Source organism: Engystomops pustulosus, chromosome 6, assembly GCF_040894005.1.
Source record: "Engystomops pustulosus chromosome 6, aEngPut4.maternal, whole genome shotgun sequence".
Taxonomy (NCBI): Eukaryota; Metazoa; Chordata; class Amphibia; order Anura; family Leptodactylidae; genus Engystomops; species Engystomops pustulosus.
In genome coordinates this window covers 83,888,574-83,914,494 of record NC_092416.1, presented here as the reverse complement: position 1 = coordinate 83,914,494, position 25,921 = coordinate 83,888,574, and the positions used below count along the sequence as shown (strand labels likewise).

General features: G+C 40.4%; 1 protein-coding gene across 2 annotated transcripts in view; it reads right to left on the bottom strand.

Moving 5' to 3' along the window:
* The window catches only part of TTYH1 (tweety family member 1), a 93,883-nt gene that overhangs the window by 38,001 nt on the left and 29,961 nt on the right, over positions 1 to 25,921 (bottom strand). For both annotated transcript variants that reach the window (XM_072156842.1, XM_072156844.1), the window contains exon 3: positions 4,660 to 4,771. In XM_072156842.1, coding sequence (XP_072012943.1) covers positions 4,660 to 4,771 — 112 coding nt within the window. The remainder of the gene's footprint in view (positions 1 to 4,659; positions 4,772 to 25,921) is intronic.

Here is a 25,921-nt window from a genome sequence, read left to right as displayed (position 1 = left end):
ACAGTCCTGAAAACACCTAAAGGCACTAAGGCTACTGCAGTCCACATCAGTATTACAGAAAACAAACCCACAACCCCCTGCAATCGTAAAGCAGAGCTTTTTTTGCCAGAGGCTTATGATACACAATAAGCCAACACAGTTCTGCATGAATGACTTGCTGTGTAAATGTATTGTGACAACTAACCCCCCTGGGATAATAGAGGAGGCAGGAGCTCTGCAGCAGACAGGGCCACTTTCAACACTGTCATAGAGCATACGGGTTACAGGTTCTAAGAATTAGAGTGGACACAACAAATATTGGAACTTGACAATAAAGAGGAGGATGAGGATGGAATCCCTGGATTAAAATGCTATAGATAGCTCACATCTGGAGGAACATGTTGGGATTACCAAAAATTCCCTACTGATGCAATAAGTCTGTTGGGTTCAGTACTTAACTTGTGGTTATCTTCCAACATACATCAAGCAATCTGTTTTTACAATGTCTATGAAAGGGGTATGAGAAATAAACACCTCTGTGAGGGGTCTCTGTAACTCACATCTGTGTTTTAGATGTCATGGGTTGAAGAGGGCTCTTTTCTTCACATTGTTTGGGAACATTGGGAATGACTCTACCTCTATTTGGTACCTAATGTTGACACTTACAGTTTACCGATCAAATAAGTTCTTTGGGTTCATGATATTGATGGCATAATGATCCTTAGAGAATAGGGCATCATTAATGAATTAGTAGGGTTCCTACTCTTGGAACAACAGGTGTTTAGGTGATTGAAGGTCCCGTAACATGTGTAAGGTTCTCCAACAACCTTACATGGTCTTACAACACTAACTAGACTAACCACACTAACGCACAGCAACAAATACAGTTCTTTATTCTCATTTTGCGCCATTTTTGCACAGCAACGCTCACACCTACAGCACCAACAGTTTTGGGCACAGGATAACATGGTTCTATAAAATATATGCATATACATAGAACACACACAGAATATATTTCTAGTATGTGACAGCGCTATTATATATATATTTTTTTGCAACTTCCATTTATACATTTTGTTAGAAAATTGTTGCAACCTGCTGATTTATCTATGACTCACTTTTTACTCTGCAGTCTGAACTGTGTTTTAGTGCTTGGCTGCTGATTGATCTCACCACGGCCAGCTCTCCTCAACTTGGTTCTGGATTGGGTGAACTCCCTCTGATTGTCATAGGCTGGCCCTTTTCTCCTGGATAAGTGGCAGAGGCAAGCAGGCAGGGCTATTGGGGGGCTGGAGAGTTAGGGTGCACTGTCATATATGTCACCCAGTGTCCCGATTTTATATATCTAATTACAATATTTATTATTGTGCCAGAAATGTTCTTATTAAAATATGGAAATCTCTGAATGTCCTGAGTTAGTTACAGAGGATGTATCATTGCCATTGTGATTTTTCTTCTGGAGTTTCGTGCCATTTTTTTTTGTCAACTCACTCCACTGTAGTCAACTTACTCGCGATCATACAAATATGAAGTAGATAGAAATATGAAGTGCAAATTTTCAAAAAATCCCAGAAAAAAAGAAAAACCTACAAACTAGTTGTACCAAATGAATGACTTTATTGTGACTTTCTAGTTAGTGAGCCACAAGTCTACTCTAGATATTAACAACAATGTGCCACATTTATGAAGTAAAAAATCCAATTTCAAAAACATCAAAAAATTCACAAAAAACACATTTCAAAACTGGAGGGATATAACTGTTTATTAATAAATCTGCTACTATGGGGCTTATTTACTAAGGTCCCGCGGCCACATTTCCGTCGGGTTTTCAGACGTTTTCGGGCATCGCCTCGGGGATTGTGTCACACGCGATTGTTTAGTGGCACAATCGCGCTGGCTTTCACGCAACACAAATCGCGGGGGTGGCCATCGGATGAGCCGACGGATTCGGACTACGTGCGGGATTTAACAAATCAAATTGTGTTGCAAGACATGCACTCACATACACCGGGAAGGAGAAGGTGATGAATCGCGGCAGACTTCATCCTCGTTGGACAACGCGCCTCGGGGATCACGCAGGGACCAGTTAAGTAAATGTGCCCCTATATATTTTTGTGGTTGATTGAAGGGTAATAACGGATAAACAAATACAATTAGATTTTCCATTTAAATATGTTCTCCAAAGTATTTAAGTTATCCCGTAAGCAACTAATACACCTTCCCACTCCTCTTGTAGTCCCAGGCGGCGCTATTGCTTTAAAATAGCAACGAGCATGGCAAGTTCTGGGCTATCTGGGACTACATGAAGATACGTTCCTCTCTGATAGAGTCCTCTCTGGTGATTGCCTGGGTGCCCACAGAAAGGGGTCTGAGTGCCACCTCTGCCACCCGTGCCATAGGTTCAACATCACTGCCTTAGATGATGTCACTAAACATCTTTTAGCAATCCCGATCTTGAGAGCAAGTTGCTAGTAAGGGAAGAGTTGGTTATGTTCAGGAATAAATGAAGCTGTCTTAAGAACGTTAGATGTTGAGGAATTAAGAGATTAAAATAAGTCCAGCTTTGAAGTCTATCTTGTTTTTTTTTAGAATGAAAGTTTTACCAAACACAATCCTGGGATTACCTAAATGGCAACCTAGGTCAACTTTTAGGTCCCAGATATAGGTTATAGAATAGGATGCTTAATCTATTTGTGTATTTAACCATGCACAGTCAAATGTTTAATTAAAGGTACAAACTGTAGACTTTAAATGACTGAGCTCCATTTGAAGTTTCTTCTTTCATAATTGATTATTTTCCAATACAAAAGTTAGTTTTTCAATCTTGTTTTTTTTCAGTGTGTGCCATTTAATGTTTTTCAGTGTATGCCATAAATAGCTCTATATAGCCTTGTGACTAGCAACTATTACATACTGTATATTAGTGGTCACACAAAAGCACACAGAGGGTTTTAGGCATCCTATGAGAATCTGTGAGTAAGAACAAATAATAACATGCAGCATTGGATGTGGGATTGCAGTCGTAGAGATGCAAATGATGGAGGAAGGTAAGAAGTTATTTCTTGTATTTGGCAAAGGATTGTAATAGGCAGTGTAATAAACACAAGGGGGGATTGACATTTTTAACATGTTCCTAATATCTCACAGCTGCTTTCCCTATTCCAATGTCCATCATTGTGTGATACTACCACCATTCCAATACTTTACAGTCAATATAAACTTAGCAGCAAATACTAGCTCCACAAAGTGATTAATTTTACCACCACACTGTAACCATAATGCAAAGCACAATAGCTGTGATATTAGGACCAGATAATACTGCGACAACATGCCCAGTACCCTTTTCACTACAATTTTTTTCAGTTTATTTACATTCAGCCCATAAAATAGGTGCATAGTGCTTGGTAGTTTAGAGTAGACCTGGGTAGTCTTTACAGTAGCCCCGTAGTCTACAGTCTATGACACCGGTTCTCAACCTACCTAACGCTCATGTTGAGATGAACCCTAACCATATAACTATTTAATTAAAATTATAAGGGGGAGGTACTTTAAATATATTGGGGTGGTGTATTATAACAATTCATTGTTACAGTGCCCCCCAATTTGTAAATTAATATATTTCCCCTAGTACGACTCCACATCCAAACTGCACTCCCAGGCCATAATATAATGGTTTCTAAAATAAGTCCCCCCATATTGGACCCAGGGCTTATGCAGAGAGGTGCCAGTAGGTGTCAATGAAAATGAGCATAAAAGGGAAACAAAAACTGCCAATATAGTCGGTGCTGGTGGTGTTTTGTCAAAGGAGGGTCCAATGATGATAATCACAAATATTTTCATTTGGGCCATATGCCTTAATGTTTATGTAATCGAACTATATACCTCTCTTTCATTATTTTTATTTTTAATAAAATATTTGTGATTATCATCATTGAACCTGCATTTGACAACTTACAACCATATTGCCATTTTTTTTTTTCTTTTATGCCTGTTTATCGGGCCCCCTTTCACTTTGGGCAGTTCAGTTGTTAGCGACAGGTTGAGGTTAGTGGTGTTCTCTGGCATTCCACAGAGCACTTGGATCTGCATCAGGATTAACCTCCATCTTGATCCCATATGGGGTTATAAGCACCAAACCAAGTGGTGGTCAGGTAAGTGCCCATCTAGATCTGTTGTTATTTACTCCTCTTCCTTACAATATCACCCGGGGGGCTGTTCGCTATGTTTGTTTCTTTTTCTTGATTTGTGCAATAATGAGAGAGTGGAGACAGGTGTCTCTGCTGCATTTCTCTATGAATCGATGGTATTTGCACTGTGAAGACACAGATCCCATTAATGATATATTTGCCAGTACGGACTTTACAGAGTGTTTTCCTACAATATGTTATAGGAATAAATATGTGTTTTCCTATAATCTTAGCAAACCCCTGTGAAAGGGTCATTCAACCCCCAAAGGGGTCACGACCCACAGCTCGAGGAGCGCTGGTCTATATGTAACCCATGTGGTATGGCACTTCCTGATGTATACTGGGTACATAGGTCCTGGGTATGCATCCTGCTTTTTCTCTGTTGCTTAAACAGCTATTTCAGGACAAACAGAAGGATCTGTCTAGATCCAATCCTTGAAAACCTGTGAATCAACATTATTTATTGTATGTCAGTGTTGATCTTAAAACTCACCAGCAAGTCAATGGAGGTCAACGTGTGGTTGGCATTCATGAGGGAGTAGGTCACTTGATAAACACCATCATTTGTTTCACTATTTCCATAGAAACCAATGCCAATACCAGCACTGTGAAAAAAGAAAAAGTTAGAAAAGTGTTGTCTCTATAAATCCCAAGATAACATTAACAAGGAATTAATTTACACTGCCTAAAAGTCTCAATTAACTTGTAACTTAAAAGGAATTTTTAAGTGGCTCAGTGTGATATCTCTAAGGAGTTCGTATCTAGGTCTGCCTTGCCTAGAATACTTTTGATAGCCTAGAAAAATGAAAAATAATCTTCTTTTGATGTATAATCAACCTGTGTTCTTAAAAAACATTATAATTCATGTAATTTACATATTATACAAATGATTTTGACTGTGTATATTACCAAGGCATCCTTCAGAAGGGGCCAGGCTCCAACAAAATAATGGACCTCAAAGGTGAATAAGTAAGGAACCAAGGAATGGATTAGTAGGTACAACCGTTGTGTCCAACATCCCCCTGAATAAATTGCAATACAGGCGGTCCCCTACTTAACACCCAACATACAGATGACCCCTAGTTACAATCGGATATCTGGATTTTGGGAATTAACTGTAGCCCCAGGCTACAATAAACAGCTGTAACAGTTATTAAAGGTGTCTGCGACTAAGCTTTATTGTTAATCCTGGTTCTTATGACAACAACATTTTTAATATCCAATTGTCAAAGAGACCAAAAGAATTCTGACTGGGATTACAATTATAAATATACAGTTCCGACTTACATACAAATTCAACCTAAGAACAAACCTACAGAACCTATCTTGTACGTAACCCGGGACGGCCTGTAGTCAACTTCAAGAGTTATAAAAGGTGCCTGCAATGAAGTTTTATTGTTAATCCTTATTTCCTTAAAGGGGTTTGCCCATGAAAGAAACTTTTCAAATTTAAATCCCCTAGTGATGTTTACAAAGACATTTTTTTAACCCCTTACTTTCCAATTTTCCATTCCAATTACTTTCCGTTTTATTGCTATTTGAGCTCCTATCACTCAGTCAAGGTCATAAAATGTGAGTGTGAGAAGGCTCTCTCCAACTTGACACATCATTATTACTCTATTGCTATAAGATGCTGTGTGCTGACAATGTGCTTAGATTATCAAGGTCCAGGTTTATCTAAATTTTTATTTAGCTTCTGAACATTCTACTAGTATCTGAAACAGAGAAAGACGAGACAGATCAGAGATGAAAGATGATGAGATCCATGAGATGCATATAACACACAATGGTACACAATGATACACCTGAGCCATAACAAACACGGTCAGCTCTCCCTCCTGCATAACGACCTTATCTTGCATGTAGCTTGTAGAGTAAATCTATGCATGCTGCTTGCTGGCAGGAAGTGTCTGTGGTGAACCTATTTTGTAATGGAGGGGGAGGGGTAGAGATTGCACTGCATTGCGCAGAGAGGAGAAACTATTCATGAGAAGAATTTGCAATTGTATACAGGACTGTCAGAGACAGGTTGCAGTTATATCTGTGAAATGCAGTATTTTTGTTAATAACATTGAATTAGAGAATTTTAATTTAATTTAACTACCTACAATTTTTGGCCTGGAGTTACAATTACAAAATATTACTGTTCCAGCTTACATACAATTAGACTGCTAGTCCACCCAAGCAAAATCCTTTTTGGCATAGAGAAGGTCTTGAGAGTATTCTCCCTTCCTTCAAATGAAGGGATAAATTCCACTTATGGGGGCGCAGTCTATTTGCCAGCACTTAGCATACAGTTTAACATGCATATTTAAGAGGGAAATCGGTTTATGGTATGCGCATGAGGTAGAGAGATGACCACTTTAGGTGTAGTGGACACACTCGACCACTGCAAACGATAACGTAAGCCGACACATGGGACAGGAATCTAAGTGGCATCCGTTCTTGTCCGCTGTGGCAGCCAAGGCGAGGTACAGTGACGTTGAGCAGAATCGCTGTTGGGGACAGCCAGGAGGTCAGGACGGGCAGCACGGAATCCGAGTCTGGGACGTAGCAATAGGTCAAGGCAGGCAGCAGAGGAGCGTAGTCAGGAACGGAACCGGAGTCACAACAGGAAAGCACAATAACAGCACAGAACATGGAACAAAGCTTTCTCTAGGGCACAAGGCACAGAGATCCGTCAGGGTGTGCAGGGAGAGGCAGGGTTATATAGAATTCTGGGAAATGACCAGCACCAATTAACGGTGTACTGACCTTTTAAACTTCCTGAAGCCGGCGTGCGGCGACATATTGTATCACTCCAGGACACTAGCATGGACTCAAATATTGTCAATGTGATGGACTCACTCTATGATGAGAAGGTGGAATACTTGTCTGGGGTGCTTGGTAGGAATAAGTTGATTGTCTTGGTGGATGGTTTAGAAGAAAGTAGTTTCATGAAACAAAATAGCATCCTGTCTAGCCAGACAATAATTGCTCAGTTTTCTTCAATTGTACCACTGTATCTGATCTAGTCTTGGTCTTCTTGGTCATCACTCCCTGGTCCTTCTTTATCTACCCTCTACCAAGTGATCTTTCTGAAAATAACTAATGGATTGTTCCTTGTATATGACAGCAGTTTTCTGTTCATCAATTGTACCACTGTTTTTGATCTAGTCTTGGTCTTCATCTAAGTGGCATCACTTATGAGAATGGTCTTACTCACTGGGCATTTACTTTAGAGAGGAGCAATTAACCGCAAGAGAACATCTAGATTAAATAAAATAAAAACAGAAGCAGCTCGATTGGGGAATAGGAAGATGAGAGATTGACAAATACTTATATGAATTCATTTGTAATCCCTCATAGATTTGTATGCGGAGATAAAATGAGGACTGGGATCATTCTATTCTTTGAGATTACGGAGTCTCCTTTACATTCTCACAAATGCACACTCTGCATATTAATCAGATAAAAAAAAACATCCTCTCACATATTTATGCTTTATGTTGTAGCTGTAAATCACAGGTTTTTATATGTGGTGCAATGAGGGTGGAGTTGATGGTTGGAAGTCTTGAATTAGAGGGTTGAGGGAAGAATTTTCATAGTTAACATTTAATTGAGCAAAATAAGCCTTCAACCAACGTTGTAGTCGGAAACCTCTCAGATGTTCTTTACTCTTGACAACTCTATTCCCCACTAAATGTTAGTCCGCTGGCACCTCTGTAGGGGACAAATGATAATAGATCTTAAAATTGCAGAGCGGAAATATATTAATACTCTTCTTGCTTGTATGTGACAGACCATTTCTATAGTTGGTAAAGGGAATCAGCAAAGGGGTGGGGTCTAACAACAAATGATAACAGCCAAAAGATGCTGTAATGATGTACAAAAGATGGGAAACATACATGTAGAACATAATTTTCGGCTGATATGTAAAGAGTTAAAGGGGGTTTCTTTGGCTATTGATATTGATAAACTATGCTTGTGATAGATCATTAATATGAAAATTTGCTGGGCTCAACACTTATTGACAATTGTTAAAGCATAATCTTACCCTACTCCTTCACATCACCTTACAAATTTACCCTATAAAGACTATTGCCCACTTTACCTCATGTTTTTGTAATGTGTGTGTAAGTGTGGGGGGCAGGATATTAGGTAAATTACCAATATATATCTATTAATAGTTCTGCTATGCTTTCTTGATATGTAAAGTGAAGCCTCCTGTCTTTTACCTCATCAGCAAGACATCCCTGTCCATAAAATGGCTGCAGATGGAGGGTCATGTGATCTCTAACTGTCCATGAGCAATGACCAGTTAGAGATCCCATGACCCTCCATCTGCAGCCATTTTATGGACAGGAATGTCTGGCTGATGAGGTAAAAGACAGGAGGCTTCACTTTACATATCAAGAAAGCGGAGCAGAACTATAAATAGATGTACAAAGGTAAATTACCTAATATCCTGCCCCCCACACTTACACACATTACAAAAAATATGAGGTAAAGTGGCCAACCTATTAAAATCATTTGTAGCAGTTTTCTGTCTGACTTTGCACTAGAAAGAACATTCAACCTAGTTGCACATTTATTTATAAAGTGTCTGCATCAGTTTTGTGTGGCGGTTCCACTGTAGGGGGCGCCAGATTCATGAAGACCGTGTGCCAGTTTTGATTAATTTGGTGCGCCCTCTGCACACTCCTCAGGCAAACTGCACATAGAACAGACTGCACTAGTTTTGATAAATGTGGGCCAATGTATACATAATGAAGGTGCTGGATAGTTGACATCCTAATTGAAAGCATTTATTTAAGAAGACTTGTGTGCTATGAATGAAGACCTGAATTTCTGTCTTCCTCAACTTACTTCAGCAATAGACCATTTAATTTATCCAGCACTTTAAGGAAGATAACAGAGGAAATAATTATTGCCTTTCTTTGTTTTAATTACTGACTAGCCTCTTCACCCAGATTTTGTTTCTATGTTCTCTTCTCCTTCCAACTTTCTCTATCATTAACAAAGCCTGAACAAGATAATTACAGATCTTTGTCTGACAACATAGAGAACTTCAGAGACAAAGCACCTGATACATCTCTAGCAGCGCTGTTGGAAAGAAATTGACCCAGATGTTGCTACAAAGACTTACATGCATCTTTATAATGTTGTCAGAAAATGGTTTAGATTTATGGAAACATCAGATCCGCAGAAGACATGTTTAAAACAAATCCAATTTCTTTACACCATACATATTAACTGTGTAGGTGACTGAATAGGGCATAGGTAGGTAAGCAGGGGCAATAACTACAGCGGTAGTTGCCATAGCAGCTGCTTTGAGGCCCACAGTGTCAGGGGGCCCAAGCATCTGACCTGACACACTATAGAATAGAGGATGTGCACCATTGTACGGCATCATATGTATATAAGAGTCCACATCTTTCACAGTACACAGCATGAATCGGCAGTCAAGGGAAGGGAAAGCAAAAAGACAGGACTAGGGATCTTTCATCTCTAATTCCTGCAGTGCACTTCCCATATGTGGTCAGAAGCTACTGGGATAGATCTGTGTAAGTGTATAAATGTATATATCAGTGCATAAATGTGTGTATCAGTGAATAAATGTGTATACAAATATTCATATTTTCTGAGGTGGTAGGGAACACCCATTCAGGAGGCAAGGGGGATTTTCCTGAAGGTAAGGGGTTTTTATAGGCCATTGATGACCTATATTAGTTCGGCAGTTGCTCAGAAGAATGAATACAGAGATGTAGTAACACAGATCTGCCACTACTCAGGAAACAGAGATGTACTTTCTGTTTTGTCCTCTGTTTCTATACCAAAACCTAAAGCAACTGGAATCCCTGACCAGGGCACTGCATAAACTCCATTCTCTAAGGTTGTTTATTGGGTTTGTTCCCTTCAGAATATGAGCCAAATCCTTTCCTGATGGATCACTTTGGCTTTCGTGGGATCTGCTTTTCACTAAAGCCTGACATAATGGTCCCACTTGAGTGAATTTGATAATGATGTTATTATTGGGAATTACTGTAATATTAAATTGTTAATTTCCCACTTGATATTATACAGCCAGATACAAATGATCAGAACATTGATCACAGAATATTGCACATTAAGGCTAGTAGGTCGCCTATCCAGAGGCGGTTTGTCCTTTCTAGGGCTACCCCATGCTGACTAGTTATGTATTCCATTGAATGGATAGATAAATCTACAAGGGGCACAATGACATTGGAAGGAATGCCTATAGGCTGCCTATAATCCACTGCCTGGGAAAGAGCCTAGAGCAGCCTCTCCAAGCAAGTCTTTATCTTACAGTGTAACAATATGCTACACAGCAATTTTGGATTGATACTTTCTGCATTATAAGTAAATCCCTGACTGTGGCTATGTTATCAACTCATTCTCAGTTACTCTGGGAAAATTCTCACGTGTACACTAAATGTAACCATGGGCCCAAATTCACACAATAGTGACCTTGAGTGTCCTCTTTGTGTACATCTACATGCAACATTTTCGCCTGACTATTAACAACTTAAAGTGGACCTGTCACCCAATTTATCGGCACTAGGAGCTGCTTACTAAAGTAAGCAGCTCCTGGTGCTTGATCAAACGCCGGTAACGCTATCAAACACTGCGGCGTGGTACAATGTAATTGTCGGACAGCTCGCAAAGCTGTCCGACGTATTCATGAGGGGGCGGGGTTGGGGCTTGGCTAGGGGCGGTGACTGTCGCTTAGCGTGCGGCAGTCACTGCCGGCCTATGGAGCGAGCGGGGCGGTCCGGGGAAGAGGCAGCGCCTCGGACTGCCCACTCATGAATACATCGGACAGCTTTGCGAGCTGTCCGATGATTACACTGTACCCCGACCGCAGTGTTTGATAGCGTTACCAGAGGTTTCCGGTAACGCTATCACTCTAACACTGCGGCGTTTGATCAAGCAGTAGGAGCTGCTTACTTTAGTAAGCAGCTACTAGTGCCGAAAATTTAGGTGACAGGTCCTCTTTAAGGACACAGTCCTTTTTCGTTTTTGTGTTTCCAGTTTTCATACCCCACTTTCAAAATTCCATTACTTTTTAATTTTTCTACTTTGCCAGTCTCCAGACCTTAATCCCATAGAAAACTTGTGTAGAGAGCAGAATCTCTGAGTTGCCAAGCGACAGCCTTAAAATCTTTTATGATTTAGAGATGATTTGCAAAGAAGAGTGAACCAAAATTCCTCCTGACACGTGCGCAAACCTCAACTAAAAAAATTACGGACTGCTGTGCCTGTCCTTGTCCACTTTCAGCAAATTATTGATATTGTTTGTGTAATGAAAAGTTATACAGTCTTCCAATATACTTTCTGTATTAATTTCTTGAAGTTTTCCAGCTTGCTATAGAAAGCTTCTGGCCCACATTTACTAAAAACTGTGCACTAGTGCAGTTATCCTGTGTAGTGTGCAGAGGGCGCCAGATTCATGATTTGTGAGATGTATCAACCTGTATCTGCCAGAATACTGGAGTTATTTGCACCTGAAATGCTGTGCTCCACTGTGCTCAGGCTTTGGACATCCAGGTATGGTGCAGGTAATGCTGAGTGCTGAACCACTAGTGTGAAAAAGGTGATCAATGTATTAAAAAGGTGCAATCAGTCTAACAAGGTTTTGCAAATTCACACCTCCCAGATATTACATGAACAGTAAGAGAAGGTTTATTCCCCAAAACAATTCATAGAGAGAAGTGAAGTTATATCAGACAGAACATTCAGAGCGGTCACATAAACATAAAGAGCTGTGGTGAACTTCCATTCTTTGAATCCAGTGGTGGGAAGTGACCTATGACCTGTAAAGGTCCTCTCCGGAGACATTTACCTCTTCTCCCTCCATATTTCTTTTATATCAGGTTCCCTCCCAACATCTTTTGGTCTCCATGGAGACAAGCTTCACCACTGTAAGAAAGCAGCCATTATCATGCTAATGGGACCCTTTTCTTTCACTGGAGGAATTCTTGGTGGGAAAATGATAGTGCTTTAAAGATGGGAGGGGTAGTGGAAAAAAGCTCCTTTTCATCTCCTCTAGACAGTCAAACTGTACACCCAGTATACAGGACACTGTATGTTCTAAATTCATCCCATCATGTAAATGTTAATGGCACAATCAGTTGTGGGAAGCAGGGAGGCAAAAACATGCTTCTTTAAATGGTCACGAAAGTTTCAACAACATTTTATTAAATCAATATAACAGAGGATAATAGTACACTTTGTATTGTACTGTAAAGGAAATCTACCATCAAAATCCATCATGATAGAACCAGGGGCACCTTACTCATAGATCCAGGCACCATGACCGTGGTAATCTTCTTATATTTGTTATCTATGGCCTCCTTCCTTCCTAAAATACTCCTTTACAAATTATGCTAATTAGTTCGAGGGGTTACCCTAGTCCCTCTGAGATCTTGTTCTACAGGCTGTCAGTGTGCCAAATTTGTCACAGTAAACTAGAAACTAGAGAAACTATTACAAGGTGCAAAGTATGGCTTAAAGGGGTTTACCCACGAATACAAGTTAGGCCCTATCCACATCTCTATGGAGCAGACGGAGATCGTCGAGCACGGTGCTCGGCAATTTCTGTCGGCTCCATTGAGATGTATGGAGCTGAACGCTCCTGCATGGCTGTCTGTTCCATTACTCTCTTGGAGCGACAAGGGGTCCAACTGAGGTACGTGGGACCCCATCGGACCCCTTGTTTTCATGATCTGTGGGGGTCTTATCACTGAGACGATTAGCAAGTTAGGCCCTATCCATGTATTTGTGGGAAAACCACCTTCAACTCAAACTACTCCAGATTTATCATCCAGCATCAGGTAGTGGGCCACATTTATCAATAGTGATGCCAACTGCAATTGCCTCACCAATGTGCAGAACGCGCCAGATTATCAAATACTGGTGAACGGTTTTCAGTAACACGCCGATCATGTTTAAACTAAGCACACCAGTTTGTATTAGGTGCGCCACATTTCCATCGAGTCGCTGTAATAAATGTGGTCAAGATCTGACTCTGCACTGACATACCCCTTTAGGTGCAGAATTTTGTTGTGAAGCATACACAGTACAGCCGTACCACAAAACTGGCACAGACACTTACTTAAATACATGTGCAAGCTCAAAAGATGTTCTTTTCAGTGCCAAATCAGACAGAAAACTTTAATAGATCTGGCCCAGTGTGATAAATCTGGTGCAGCAGAAAACTGGTCTACTCATACTCTGCACTAGTCTAATATGCGCTTTGACAAATCTCTATTCCACAAAGATTCATGCAGAAATACCACTAACACTACACCCCCCAGGCGGAGAGTAAGACTCAGACTCATTAGCACACATTTAAAAGTTGTTTTTAGATGGAAGGAGCAGAAATGAATAACAAATATAAGAATATTGCCACAGTCATGGTGCCAGTATATACAGTATCTGTAAGTGTCCCTGGTTTATTTATTGTGATGGTAGATTTTATTTTGATGGTAAATTTCCTTTAATAAAGAAATAAGAGAGAAGAAACTTTCTCCAGGTATGGAAACAGCTAATCTTCTTACACACTGCTCACTATAAGGGAAAGTGCAGAAGAAGGGCACAGAGATGCTGCTTTACTTAATTAAATATTGCAATATTACAAAGTTAACTGTGCTCTCCTAAGTTGCACTCTGAGAAATAAAAGTTAAAATCTTCATTGTGTTAAAAGGTGAGATTTGCTTTAGGCTTTGCTTTATAGCAATTTATATATGAAATAGCTTATAATTGATTTAAAAGAGCAATGGATCACTCAACCTGTGTAGGTTGGAGAGCACTTCCGTATTGTGACATGCTCTAGGTATGGGAATATTTCACACTTCATCTTTTTTTTAAATTCTAAGTTCAAAACAAGTAAAGAAAGCAAATATCCGCTTTGCATATATAGCCAGTGGCAGATTAAAGGGAACCTGTCACCAGGAAACCCATTTTGAGCAGTTCCCCCCACCCTTGGGGAACAGCTACTCCATGTGACCTTTTCAAATATATGAAAACACCCATCACCTGGCTTAGCGACGCCCCCTGCTCCTCTACAGCCAATCCCGAGTGTGGGGAGTTATTCATATATTTGAAAAGGTCACATGTCTCCCAAGGGTGGGGGGGGAATGCTCCTTTCCAGCCCCTCCCATTAGGCAACTGCCTAGTCACACAGCAGATGCTAATGAAAGGTACAATATAACATATCTTTTTTTCTGCAAAACCAATTTTTAATACAAAAACACTTTAGCAGTGTATGTACTATGCTCTGTGGGGACTGGGGGAGTGCTAAAATGGGTCTCCTGGTGAAAGGTTCCCTTTAAGTACCCGATGGGCCCCCCTGCGTCCAAACCAACATGTACCTGGATGTTAAGACTTAAAGCGTAACTGTCATTTTAAATAATAATTTAGATTGTGTATGTGAGGATGCAGTGAACATTTTTGTAATACACTTTATTAACAAATTTTGCTTTGTTTGTAAAATAAATCAAGCTACTTCCTCCCATAGAGATACGTATTCCAGCATGTAATAGTGTGTGTCCCCCTTTAATAAAATGTCCAGAGCAGATGCCCTCTTTACATATGTGTCCAGAGCAGATGCCCCCTTTACATAAATGTCCACAGCAGATCCTCTTTTAATAAAATGTCCACAGCAGATGTCTCCCTTTAAAAAATGTCCACAGCTGATGCACCCTTTACATAAATATTCCCCCACCCTATTCATGAAATGTTCAGAGCAGGACCCTCTTGAAAAAAAATCTCTATACTCACCTACAGCTTCTTCTCCCCGGCCCAGCGGCTCCGTCTCCTCTCTTCCTGCCTGTGTGGTGCATACACTATGACATCACCCGGCTGCAGCACCATCACGTCATAGTCATCAGCGGAAGTGGGATCCGTGGGGCCGGGGAGAAAAAGACGAAGTTGAGTCTAGATTTCTTTTTTAAGACTGATGGTGGGTCTTCATATAGGGCCTGGGAATGGGCCTCTCGGAAGCCAAATGGCCCGGGCTCCTGCCCATACTGCCTATATGAAGATCCACCATTATATATAGCAGTGTTCCCTAAGTCCCTGAATAGCTTCCATACTTGAATCCAGATTTATTAAAAAGTCACAAAACAATACTTGCTCTTGTCAGGCATAGCACATAGCTTCCATTTTCTTGTTACCTTTGTGGGATTTTTTCGCTCCTTTAGTTCAAAAAGTCACAAACTCATTAAAGACCTTAACACATGTCTATCAAAAAGGGAAAAAATTCTTAGAAACATCTGAGCCTCAGAGCAATAGAAAAATAACAAAGCCAGAATTGAGATACATGTGTCATTGTTCAGTAAACTGGAACAAACATATAATACGGGTAAATTTATTACTGTTGTTAAGGTGCAAAATGCTGTCACAAGTCGCATGACTAAGTATTAAGGTTTTTAAAAGCAGGGTTCGAAGTGCAGCCCATTTACGACAATGAGTGAAGCGACATGAAATATTGCATGCAGCGCACCACAAACACAGACTCACCACTATACAAAGTTACTTTTTGTTGCAAGTGCAAAAAATATTCCAGGTTTCTTGTAAAAATCTACTGGAAAGTTTTTTGCACAGCTTGAAGCTTCTGGGTCACAATGCAAAACTGCACTGACCCCTAAACTTCCACCTGCCAATACTGGAGTCCTATGTCTAGGGTAGCCATCTCAGGCTCCAGGGCCCAGTAGCAATTGCCATCTCTTTACCCCCGTTAGCTATGCCCTGATTTTACATATAAATAAGGGGGTACATAATGGAACAGTCCCCTTAGCTGTTCCCCATATCTTAGTCCATGAAGATACTAAATGTAAGCAGATAAGCCAATGTAAATATAGGCACACTGCTGCATAGCTAAGCCTAAGCACTAGTATAATCATGTGCATCCATGTGTAAACCACTGATTTAGAAAATGTCCCCAAATATTAAATGCGACAAAGGAATGAGAGTTTTTTCTTTTCTGCTTTCATTCATTTAAATTCAGCCACTGCCTGCATCAGCCCTCTGGTCCCTTTAGGCTGGTTGGACAGAGAAGGCATTGTCTCTGCCTGTGAATATTCTGCTGTCATGTGAATGAGGCTCTTGTTCATGCAGAAGGCTAAACATTCACTCCCTATCACTCTTTCAGTTGTAGCACATTTCGGTGCAACGCTCTTCATGACCCAATCCATTCCCCTATAACCTCCACTCCTTCTAATATAGGCCTTAGAGTACAATGGAGATTCTCTTCCCCAATGTCTATTTCTGACTGGTTCTAATCTGAATTGCAACCCCATCTGCCCTACTGCTGAATAGGCACAGACAATACAAGTTCACAATGCACCAAATATAGAACAAAGCCTGGAGGCAGGAGCAGAGCAGAAGTCTGAGGAGATGACTGCTGAATTAAGTGACATTTGTAATCTGGTCACATCACTTGTTGTTCCACCTGAAGCTCCAGACCTGCAGTACCACCAGTAGATATTCACTGTAATGATGACCCTTTCAGAATAAATACCGGACTATTTAACCCTTTGATAGGGCAGCCCACACCGGTCTTCAGGACACAGCCTCATAATATCCTAACTCTCTGTTTATCCAGTAATATAAGGTAGAAATATGGATTATAAGATGTTGCGTGAAAACAAAGAGAAAGCTTACACTATTCATTTAGAAAATAATTGTTCTGGATATAACAGTGCTCAGACATGAAAAGACTTACGTCCCATATTGTTATATTCTGTGAAAATCCTTTTTTTAACTTCAGTCTTTACATTGCCTGAGGAGGCATCCAGAAATGGGTCTCTTAGTTTTTGTGCTCTGCTTTATCAGTTTATGAAATCTGTTCTGGCATCACAATTTAGAGGTCTGCGGTTTGTGTAAATTCTTATGCCTCGTACACATTATATTGGTGCTTTACACCTTTAAATGGTCATTCCAGGATTCATGGTTGACTTTTTTTTAGATAATAGTAAATGAGAATAGGGGCATGGATTCAACTTCCATCAGGACAACCACCCTAAACATACAGAAAAAGCTGCAATGCTTTAAAGATGTCCTGTCACCTCCGAAAAATACCCCCATCAAATATGTTCCCCCTAATCCTGTCCCCAGACCCTTTATATTTATTCAATTTTTATTACGATTTGTGTGTGCAAACATAGTTTTAATCGAACCGACCTCTTACCAAATAAGAGTTCGGAACGTCGTACAGGTCCCCTGGCAGTCGGCTGTATTCATGAGAGGGTGGGCCGACACACCCCCTCCACGCCCCTGTCAGTGGGGAACTGTTAGAATAGCCGTCAGCAGCGCATATATTACACAATTGCTGCTGGCTGTATGCGATGCGGCGCTGCTGGCGCCCGTTGTGCTCTGCTGCCAGCGGCCGAGAGGGGGTTTATTCACAGCGCCGGCTGAATAAGCGCTGTGAATAAGCGCAGCACAGCCGCTGTCAGCGCACCACATCGCATAGAGCCGGTAGCGATTGCCCAATACATGCGCTACTGCCAGCGATTCTTACAGGTCCCTGACTGACAGGAGGGTGGAGGGGGGTGTCGTCCAGGGGACCTGTATGACGATCCGACCTATTTGGATCGATTAAAACTATGTTTGCACACACAAATTGTAATAAAAATTGAATAAATATAAAGGGGCTGGGGACAGGATTAGAGGGAACATATTTGGTGGGGGTATTTTTCAGGGGTGACAGGTCCTTTTTAAATCAACTTAAATCCATGTGTTAAAATGTCACAGTAAAAGTCTATGCCTAAATTTGATGATCTGCAGCTAAAGGAAGTACTGTAAAGTATTGCCTTACGGGGCTCAATAGATATGCATGCCATACTTTTCCCTTTTTTTAATTTGCAAAAATGGTCAAAAGGTTTTATTTTCTTTATACTTCACATCTTTTTGATACTGTATATCAATAAAATGAATTCAACCCCTTGGGGACACAGCATTTTTTCATTCATTTCTTTCTCTCCCCCTTCAAAATTCCATAACTTTTTCATTTTTCTGTATACAGAGCTGTATGAGGGCTTATTTTATGCGTAACAAATGTTACTTCTCAATGACGTTATTTATTATTCCACGCCATGTACTGGGAAGCTGGAAATAGTTCCACATGTTGTGAAAATGCATTTGCGTCATATTTTTGTGGGCTAGGTTTTTATGATTTTCACTATGTGCTCCAAATGATACATTTACTTTATTTTTATGGTTCGGTCCAATCACTGGGATACCAAATTTATATAGGTTTTATTTTGTCTCAATCATTCAAAAATTAAACAAGTGTATAAAAAAAAATTGTTCTTAGGCTAAAGACTTTTTCATACTGTAAAGAAACTGTGTGAGGTGTGAATTTTTGAGAAATGAGCTGACGTTTTCATGGATACCATTTTGAGGACTGTGCGACCTTTTGGTCACTTTTACTACATTTTTTATGTGATATAAAATGGTGTAAAAGTAGTGTTTGGGTCATTTGGGCGCTATTTTCTATTATGGCGCTCACCGTTGGGGGGGACCGGTTTTATATTTTGATAGGTCGGGCATTTTGAGACATGGTGATTCGTGATTTTTGTGCGGTGTTTGTGATTTTTAGTGTTTATTATCTTTTATATCAGCTCTAGGGAAAGTGGGGTGAACTTTTAGGTTTTTTTGTATTTTTTATTATTATTTTTTAAAACTTTTTTTCACAATTTTTTTAGACCCTCAAGGGTACTGTAACGCTAGATGGTCTCATTGTTCCTACCATATACTGCAATACTACTATATTGCAGTATATTGAATTTTACACAGTATTAATTACAATGAGCCACTGGCTCATTGTAACAAAACTGCAGATGCATTTCAGCCTCGGGTCTGATGAAGAAACAAGGCAGCCATGGCAACCAATCGCCGTTCCCAATGACATCCAAGGAAACAAAGATGGTGCTTTTTAAGTGCACCGATTGCTGGTATTAGTGGTGAGTGTTTGCTGCAATATGCAGCAAACCTCACCTCTGTAGGAAGAGAGCCCTCTTCATACTTCCTCAGCACCTTTGTCCCATAAATGTACAGTGCAGGGCATGAAAAGGTTAAAGGGAATTTATTACAGCTTTTTATGGTGGAGCAAATCCTCAAAGAGGCTTTGGTAATGCCAAATGAAAAACTTCAGAACTTAGCATGTAAACAGATTTTTGGGGGTCTACTAAATTGGGATATTATAGAAAAGGTATGCCTGGATTATCTTTAAAAAGAGCTACATGTTATGATGTTATATTGGTTTGGGAGGCAACAAAACTATGATAGATTCCCTTTAACCCCTTATCTCCTCACCCATTTTCCACAGCTGTATGGGGTCTTGATTTTTTGGAATGGAATGTAGTTTTTCATAGAACAATTTTGGGTTTCATATGTCCTACTGTTGTACTCTTATTCTGTGCAGTTTATTAAAAAAAATGCAAATCTAGTTTTTTCTTAGAAAAAGTTGCAGCATTTATTGTGGAACCTAAATAAGATAAAAAACTTTATTCTCTGGCTCATTACGCATACAGCGCTACTAAAAGAAATGCTTTTGGGGGAAAAAAATCTTTCAATGTTTTTGTGTGATGGATGATTAAAAAATGTCACACAACGGTCCATGATTGCAGCTTTTACGACCCCAGGTCTTGTTAGTGCCAGGGCTGGTCTGTTATAACCCAATTTTCTGCAATCTTTTTCTGATACAGTGCCATAGAAAGGTGTCGCATCAGAAGAATCAGAAGCATCAGCCTTATTGGTAACTTTCATTCCTTAGAGCAATGGTGGGCAATTAGTGCCACATGATAAAATTGTAATGGTTCTCGAGGGCCAGACTAAAATACTTAACTTAGTTCTACCCAATACCTATATACTGTATGCAGTATATACGGTAACCTCTCACTACATAAAAAAAACAGTAAATAAAACATCACAATGAGTCAACGAAAATCTGGAGGAGGGGAGTTCAAAGTTTTCAGTGATCTCATGCCACTGTCACTGGTCACAGGCAGTTGGAGGGCCGCAAGTGGCCCTCGGGTGGTACAATGCCAGGTCTGTTTGTTTTTCAGCTACCATGTTTTACTATGTTATTTCAGGAATACTTCATATTCAGCCCTCACATGCTGTACTGAGATAATAATGCAGAACAAGTGTTTCTCTACCATTTATGTAACGTTGGGCAGACTATTTCCTCTGTGAAAATATTGCCCATAAAATTGCCATGTACTGTGATTTGCTTTTTCCAGACTGTAGAAAAGCAACAAGAAAGTGTAAAGCATACACAGCATATATTTAAAGAGCAATTTTCTTTCCTTTAAATCACATGGTTTGCCTCTTTAGCTGTCTGTAAAGCAGATTTATCAATTGTCATTTTTGAAAGTTTCAAAATTTGTTGCAAACTTATAACAATAAGTGGGAGCAATAGAAAGCATAGTAAGGCCCCTTCCACACTAGCGAGTGTGATGCGATGAACTCGCATCACACTCGCAACGCAAGCTGCCGGGAACGCACGGCCCGAACGCTGCACCGCGGGAGTGAACTGACATGCTGAGTTCACTCCCGCGGTGCAGCGTTCGGGCCGTGCGTTCCCGGCAGCTTGCGTTGCGAGTGTGATGCGAGTTCATCGCATCACACTCGCTAGTGTGGAAGGGGCCTAAAACCTCAGACCAGAAGAGTTAGGCCTACTGTTTTTCTTCCAATATTCCATTTTTTGCTTATTTAATAACAGGAACTGGGCCAAAAAAGGAATTAGATCATGTAATCTTCACCAACAGAAATAGTAATTTTTGGGAAATTCTTAAATGTTCCAATTTTGGCCACTGAACTAGCAGTAAAATGGATAAAAGAGTTACTTTGATGCATAAGAATGAAAAGGAAGCCATGCCGGTGCCCAGAGAGTGGAACCATGCAGAGTATCAAAAAAGGGAAGGCTTCCTGTAAATCAACATTTAGAGGGGAACAATCTGGCAAATTAGCATAATTTTAAAGGTTGATTTTAGAAGGAAGGAGGAAAAGGGATAACTAATATAATAAGATATCCACAGTCACAGTGTCTGGATCTATGAGTAAGTGTCCCTGGTTTATGATGCTTGATTTTGATGATGAATGTGACCCCTAGTTACAGACGGACCTCTCTGTACACTGTGGCCTCTGGTTAAGTTCTTTGGATGCTGCCAAGTTACTGTGCTTTATCCCCAGGCTGTTATGATAAACTCTGTGAAGCTTCATTGTTCATCTTTGTCCATTTTTGGCAACTCCAAATGTTTTAAATCCAATTGTCACAGGGTCAAAAACTTTATTTGGCTGGAGTAACACTTACCAACTATACCTCTTCTAATCAACTTTTAAAATGAAGCTAATGAACCAGAGGGACTCTGGGGGGCTTATTGCCAGAGCCCCTCAGTAATGTCTTTTCATTGTTTGTTACAATGAGCAGAGCAGATCTCCCCTCGCCCTGCACTTCTTGCTGCAGCTAGATTACACAGGCAGACATGTCCTGCTCATTGTAAACAGCCTGTGAATCTATAGCACTGAGGGGCTCTGGAAACACCCACCAGAGCCCCTCAGACACATTAGAATAATTTTAAAAGTTGATTTTAAAAGGAAACCATAGATACGTAAAACCTACTTTCACATGGAGTTGCCGGGCGGGCATACCTCTGCTGCGCTGTAAAGGAGGAGGGATGACCCCTCTCCATAGGGATGTATGCCGCATGGCCGTACAAATGGGGAAAGACAGGACATGTTTTATGTTTTCCCTGTGTATGTAGCGGTACAGTGCCACACGTATCCTGCACCATATGGCTCTGTGCCCCAATTGCCGTCTATGGGGATGTATAAACAGCCACAAGCTTGAGGACATATATACATCCCAAATACGGTTGTGTGAATGCAGCCTAACAAATATAAGAAGATTACCACAGTCACAGTGTCTGGATCTATGAGTAAGTTTATCATGATTGATTTTGATGATAGATTTCCTTTCAGAACAAATCTATAGAACCTATTGTGTACATAACTCAAACACTGCCTGTAATTACTGGAACATTTTGATAAAAATGTATATAAAAGATGTGAATAGGTTAAGGGGTTAGAGGCACAACTCATACAGGTAGATGCCATGGCCCAGTGATTCATGGAGTTCCCAGAATATCTACCAGATTTCAGTCTTCATCAGGGATTCCCTAAAGTAGAGCATAAAACTCTGCCATTCTTATGACACAAGGAAAATACCTCATGAGGGATCCCTGCAGCTGACTGTGCAAGGGAACACATAACTTGTGTCAGGGGGAAAGCCCTATGTGTTAATATTTTTTTCAAGTATTCAACAGCTTGTTCTTTGACAGGACTCCACAGCTACTGAATACCTGAGTGAAGTTGGCCCCCCCACCTTGTTCAAATCAAACAAAATTGGTGTCAAATGTTTGTGCTACGTTTGTGCTGGTTTGTGCAGCAGAAATTTTTGTTTGTGCCGCCATCGTTTTCGAGATTTTAATGAAAGTTTCCAGAGGTCATCAGAGGTCAACCAGCCCCCCCCCCTCCCACATTGCCCAAATCAAACAAAACTGGTGCCGAACAATTCTGCTACGTTTGTGCTGGTTTGTGCTGCGCAAATTTTTGTTTGTGCTGCTTTTGTTTTGAATATATGAACAAAAAATTAAAGTTCAAAAGTTCAAGCAGCCCCCCCACATTAACTGAATCAAACAAAACTGGTGTCAAACGTTAGTGCTACGTTTGTGCTGGTTTGTGCAGCAAAAAATTTTAGTTTGTGCCGCTATAATTTTTAAGGTATGTTCAGGTGTTTGAGGTGTTTAGGATGAACAGGTAAAAAACAAACCTAGTGACACTTCCCTGGTTTGATCACCAGGGGAAGCTAGCAAACACATTGTAGTTTGGAAGAAATGAACTCTGATGACCTCTGCAAAAAAGTATGAATATATTAAAAATGATAGCGGCACAAACGAAAATTTTTGCTGCACAAACCAGCACAAACCAGCGCAACGTGGGGGGGTTGGTTGACCTCTGATGACCTCTGGAAACTTTCATTAAATTCTTAAAAACGATAGCGGCACAAAAGAAAATTTCTGCTGCACAAACCAGCACAAACCAGCGCAACGTGGGGGGGGGGGGGGGGGTTGGTTGACCTCTGATGACCTCTGGAAACTTTCATTAAATTCTTAAAAACGATAGCGGCACAAAAGAAAATTTCTGCTGCACAAACAAGTAAAAACGTAGCACAAACGTTTGACACCAATTTTGTTTGATTTGAACAAGGTGGGGGGGGCCAACTTCACTCAGGTCTACTTGAATGGGGTGAAGGTACATTAACAGTGAGCTGCTAATCTATACTGCTTTCTAGGGTATCCATTAATATTCGTGACAGTGTGTCCTGATGTTGATCCTCTTCTATATGACCACTACATCACTACACTACATCAGTAGGTATAGTGCCAGAATACCTGCTTTCAGTGCAAGTGGGACTTAAAAGTAATATAACTGGAGTGACAGATCCCAAGCTTTGAAGACATAATTTTATTTAATGTAAGTTGTGATGTAAGGACTCAGAAGAAGGATTTATCCTCTAGAGTTGATACGTTTAATCTCTTCAGATGGGATTGCACACAGTGGCTTTGTGTTGTATTGTATACTAGGTAGGTTATGATGAGATATTCTAGTCAAGGGGCAAACATCTTAGAGAATCATCAAAGACTCCAACACGCAATCATCAACTCCAAGGAAAAAGCATTTCTAATCATTACTGCTTGGCAACTGACTGGCAGAGGGTAACATAGAAATGACATGCTATTTAGCCTCATTCCATATTGTTATCACTTGGTATAAGCCCAAAGATCCTCCACATAGACATATAAAGCACAATCATCTATAGTAGAATATATATATTGTGTATTGGAGTGTATTGTTGGCAATGGGGGAAGGAATTAAAGAGAACCTGTCAGTAGTCACATGGCTGCTAAACCCCCAGACATACCATACAGGGTGTATTAAATGTTGTCCAAGCATGTCCTTATAATGATGGTTTGCTGGTCTCATGCTGAAATATCAACTTATATTCACAGGCAGATAGCAGTCAGGGGGGTGGGATTAGGTTAGAGCAGTTATGCATTCACCAACCCCCCAGGCAGCTTTGTCATGAAAACTCCTCCTATAGGCGATCCTGCCCTGCCTCCCCTCTAGTAGAGAGGAGTGGAAACCCCGATGCCAGCGTTCATTCCTCTCTATGACCCAGATGCCTTCGCCTAAGCAATGATGGCGGTGCCTGGGCCATAGAGAACAGCAAGATAGTGACAAGTAGCCAGTTGCAGGAAGCATAGGTAGGTTAGTATTAAAAAATTTTTTTCTGTGACTACCTATCTACTGGGGGGCATGTGCTGTGACTACCTTCCTACTGGGGGACATGTGCTGCGACTACCTATCTACTGGGGGGGCATGTGCTGTGACTACCTACCTACTGGGGGGCATGTGCTGTGGCTACCTATCTACTAAGGGGCATATTCAAATTGTATGGCTCCCATGAATTACACTTTAAAATATGTGGCATTCATGGCTCTCCTAGCCAAAAATGCTCCCTAACCCTGCCCTAGACTGAACAAGCAGTCTAATGAGGACACTCTGCCACCAGTAAACTGGTGCAAAATTGCAATAAAAAGTGATCAAAAGATCGTACAGTTCCCAAAATGGCAGGAAAGATGTCAAGGTATTAAACTATAACAAAATCTATAAAAATGTGGTATCTCTGTCATTGAACTGATTCAAAGAATGAAGGGAATGAATAATGTGGGCTGCTCAGTGAAAAACATAAATAAAACTCGCAAGAAAATGGTACAACTGCACATTTTCTTTTCAATTTTACTGAATTTGGAATTTTTTCCCTGCTTTTCAGTACATTACACAAAATATTACATTGGGCCAATTTTCCCTGCAGAAAACAATCCTTGTACAGGCGGCCCCAACTTACAGACAACCCCCATTTACAAACGGACCTTTGGTAATTGGTAATTTACTGCACTTTTGTCCTAGGCTACAATAAACAGCTCTAACAGTTATTAAAGGTGTCTTTAATTAAGCTTCATTGTTAATTCTGGTTCTTATGACCATTAAAATCCATTTGTCACAGAGGCCAAAAAAAAATTGTCTGGAGTTACAATTCTAAAATATACAGTTCCTAATTACATACAAATTCAACTTGTGTGTATACCTATATACATAGATAACAAAATATATCTTGGGAGAAAGTTTCTAAAGCGGTAAACAACTTTCTCACCTCAAGCTGTCTAATAGCTCTCGAAATAACTAACTTTTCCCTCGTTAGAGATATACTACAACAAATGTTTGTCAGTGTTCATTAACCCTTTCTAAAGGTCTTTACAGGAAAAGTACTAATAAACAGAATGTATATAACAAAACACTATAGATTATAGCCAGTTAACCTTTTATGTAAAATAAAAAATTTTGGACAAATGTCCACAAAAAGTTCAATGCTCCTCCACGGGCACTACAGAAGCTTCATCCACAGCTATCAACAGGTCCCAAGCAAGAAGAAGGGGGGGCCACGTGTCAATGATGCTTACTCCCTGGGGCACTCCCGGTGAATGTGAATAGTCCCTGGCAGGTGTTATAAGGGAGGCCCATGATGCTAGTGGCAGGCCAAGGACACAAAGACTAGGGTGGAGAATCTTAAACAGCACACAGTTACTTTATTGGCAGGCTAAGAACAGCAGCAAACAGCA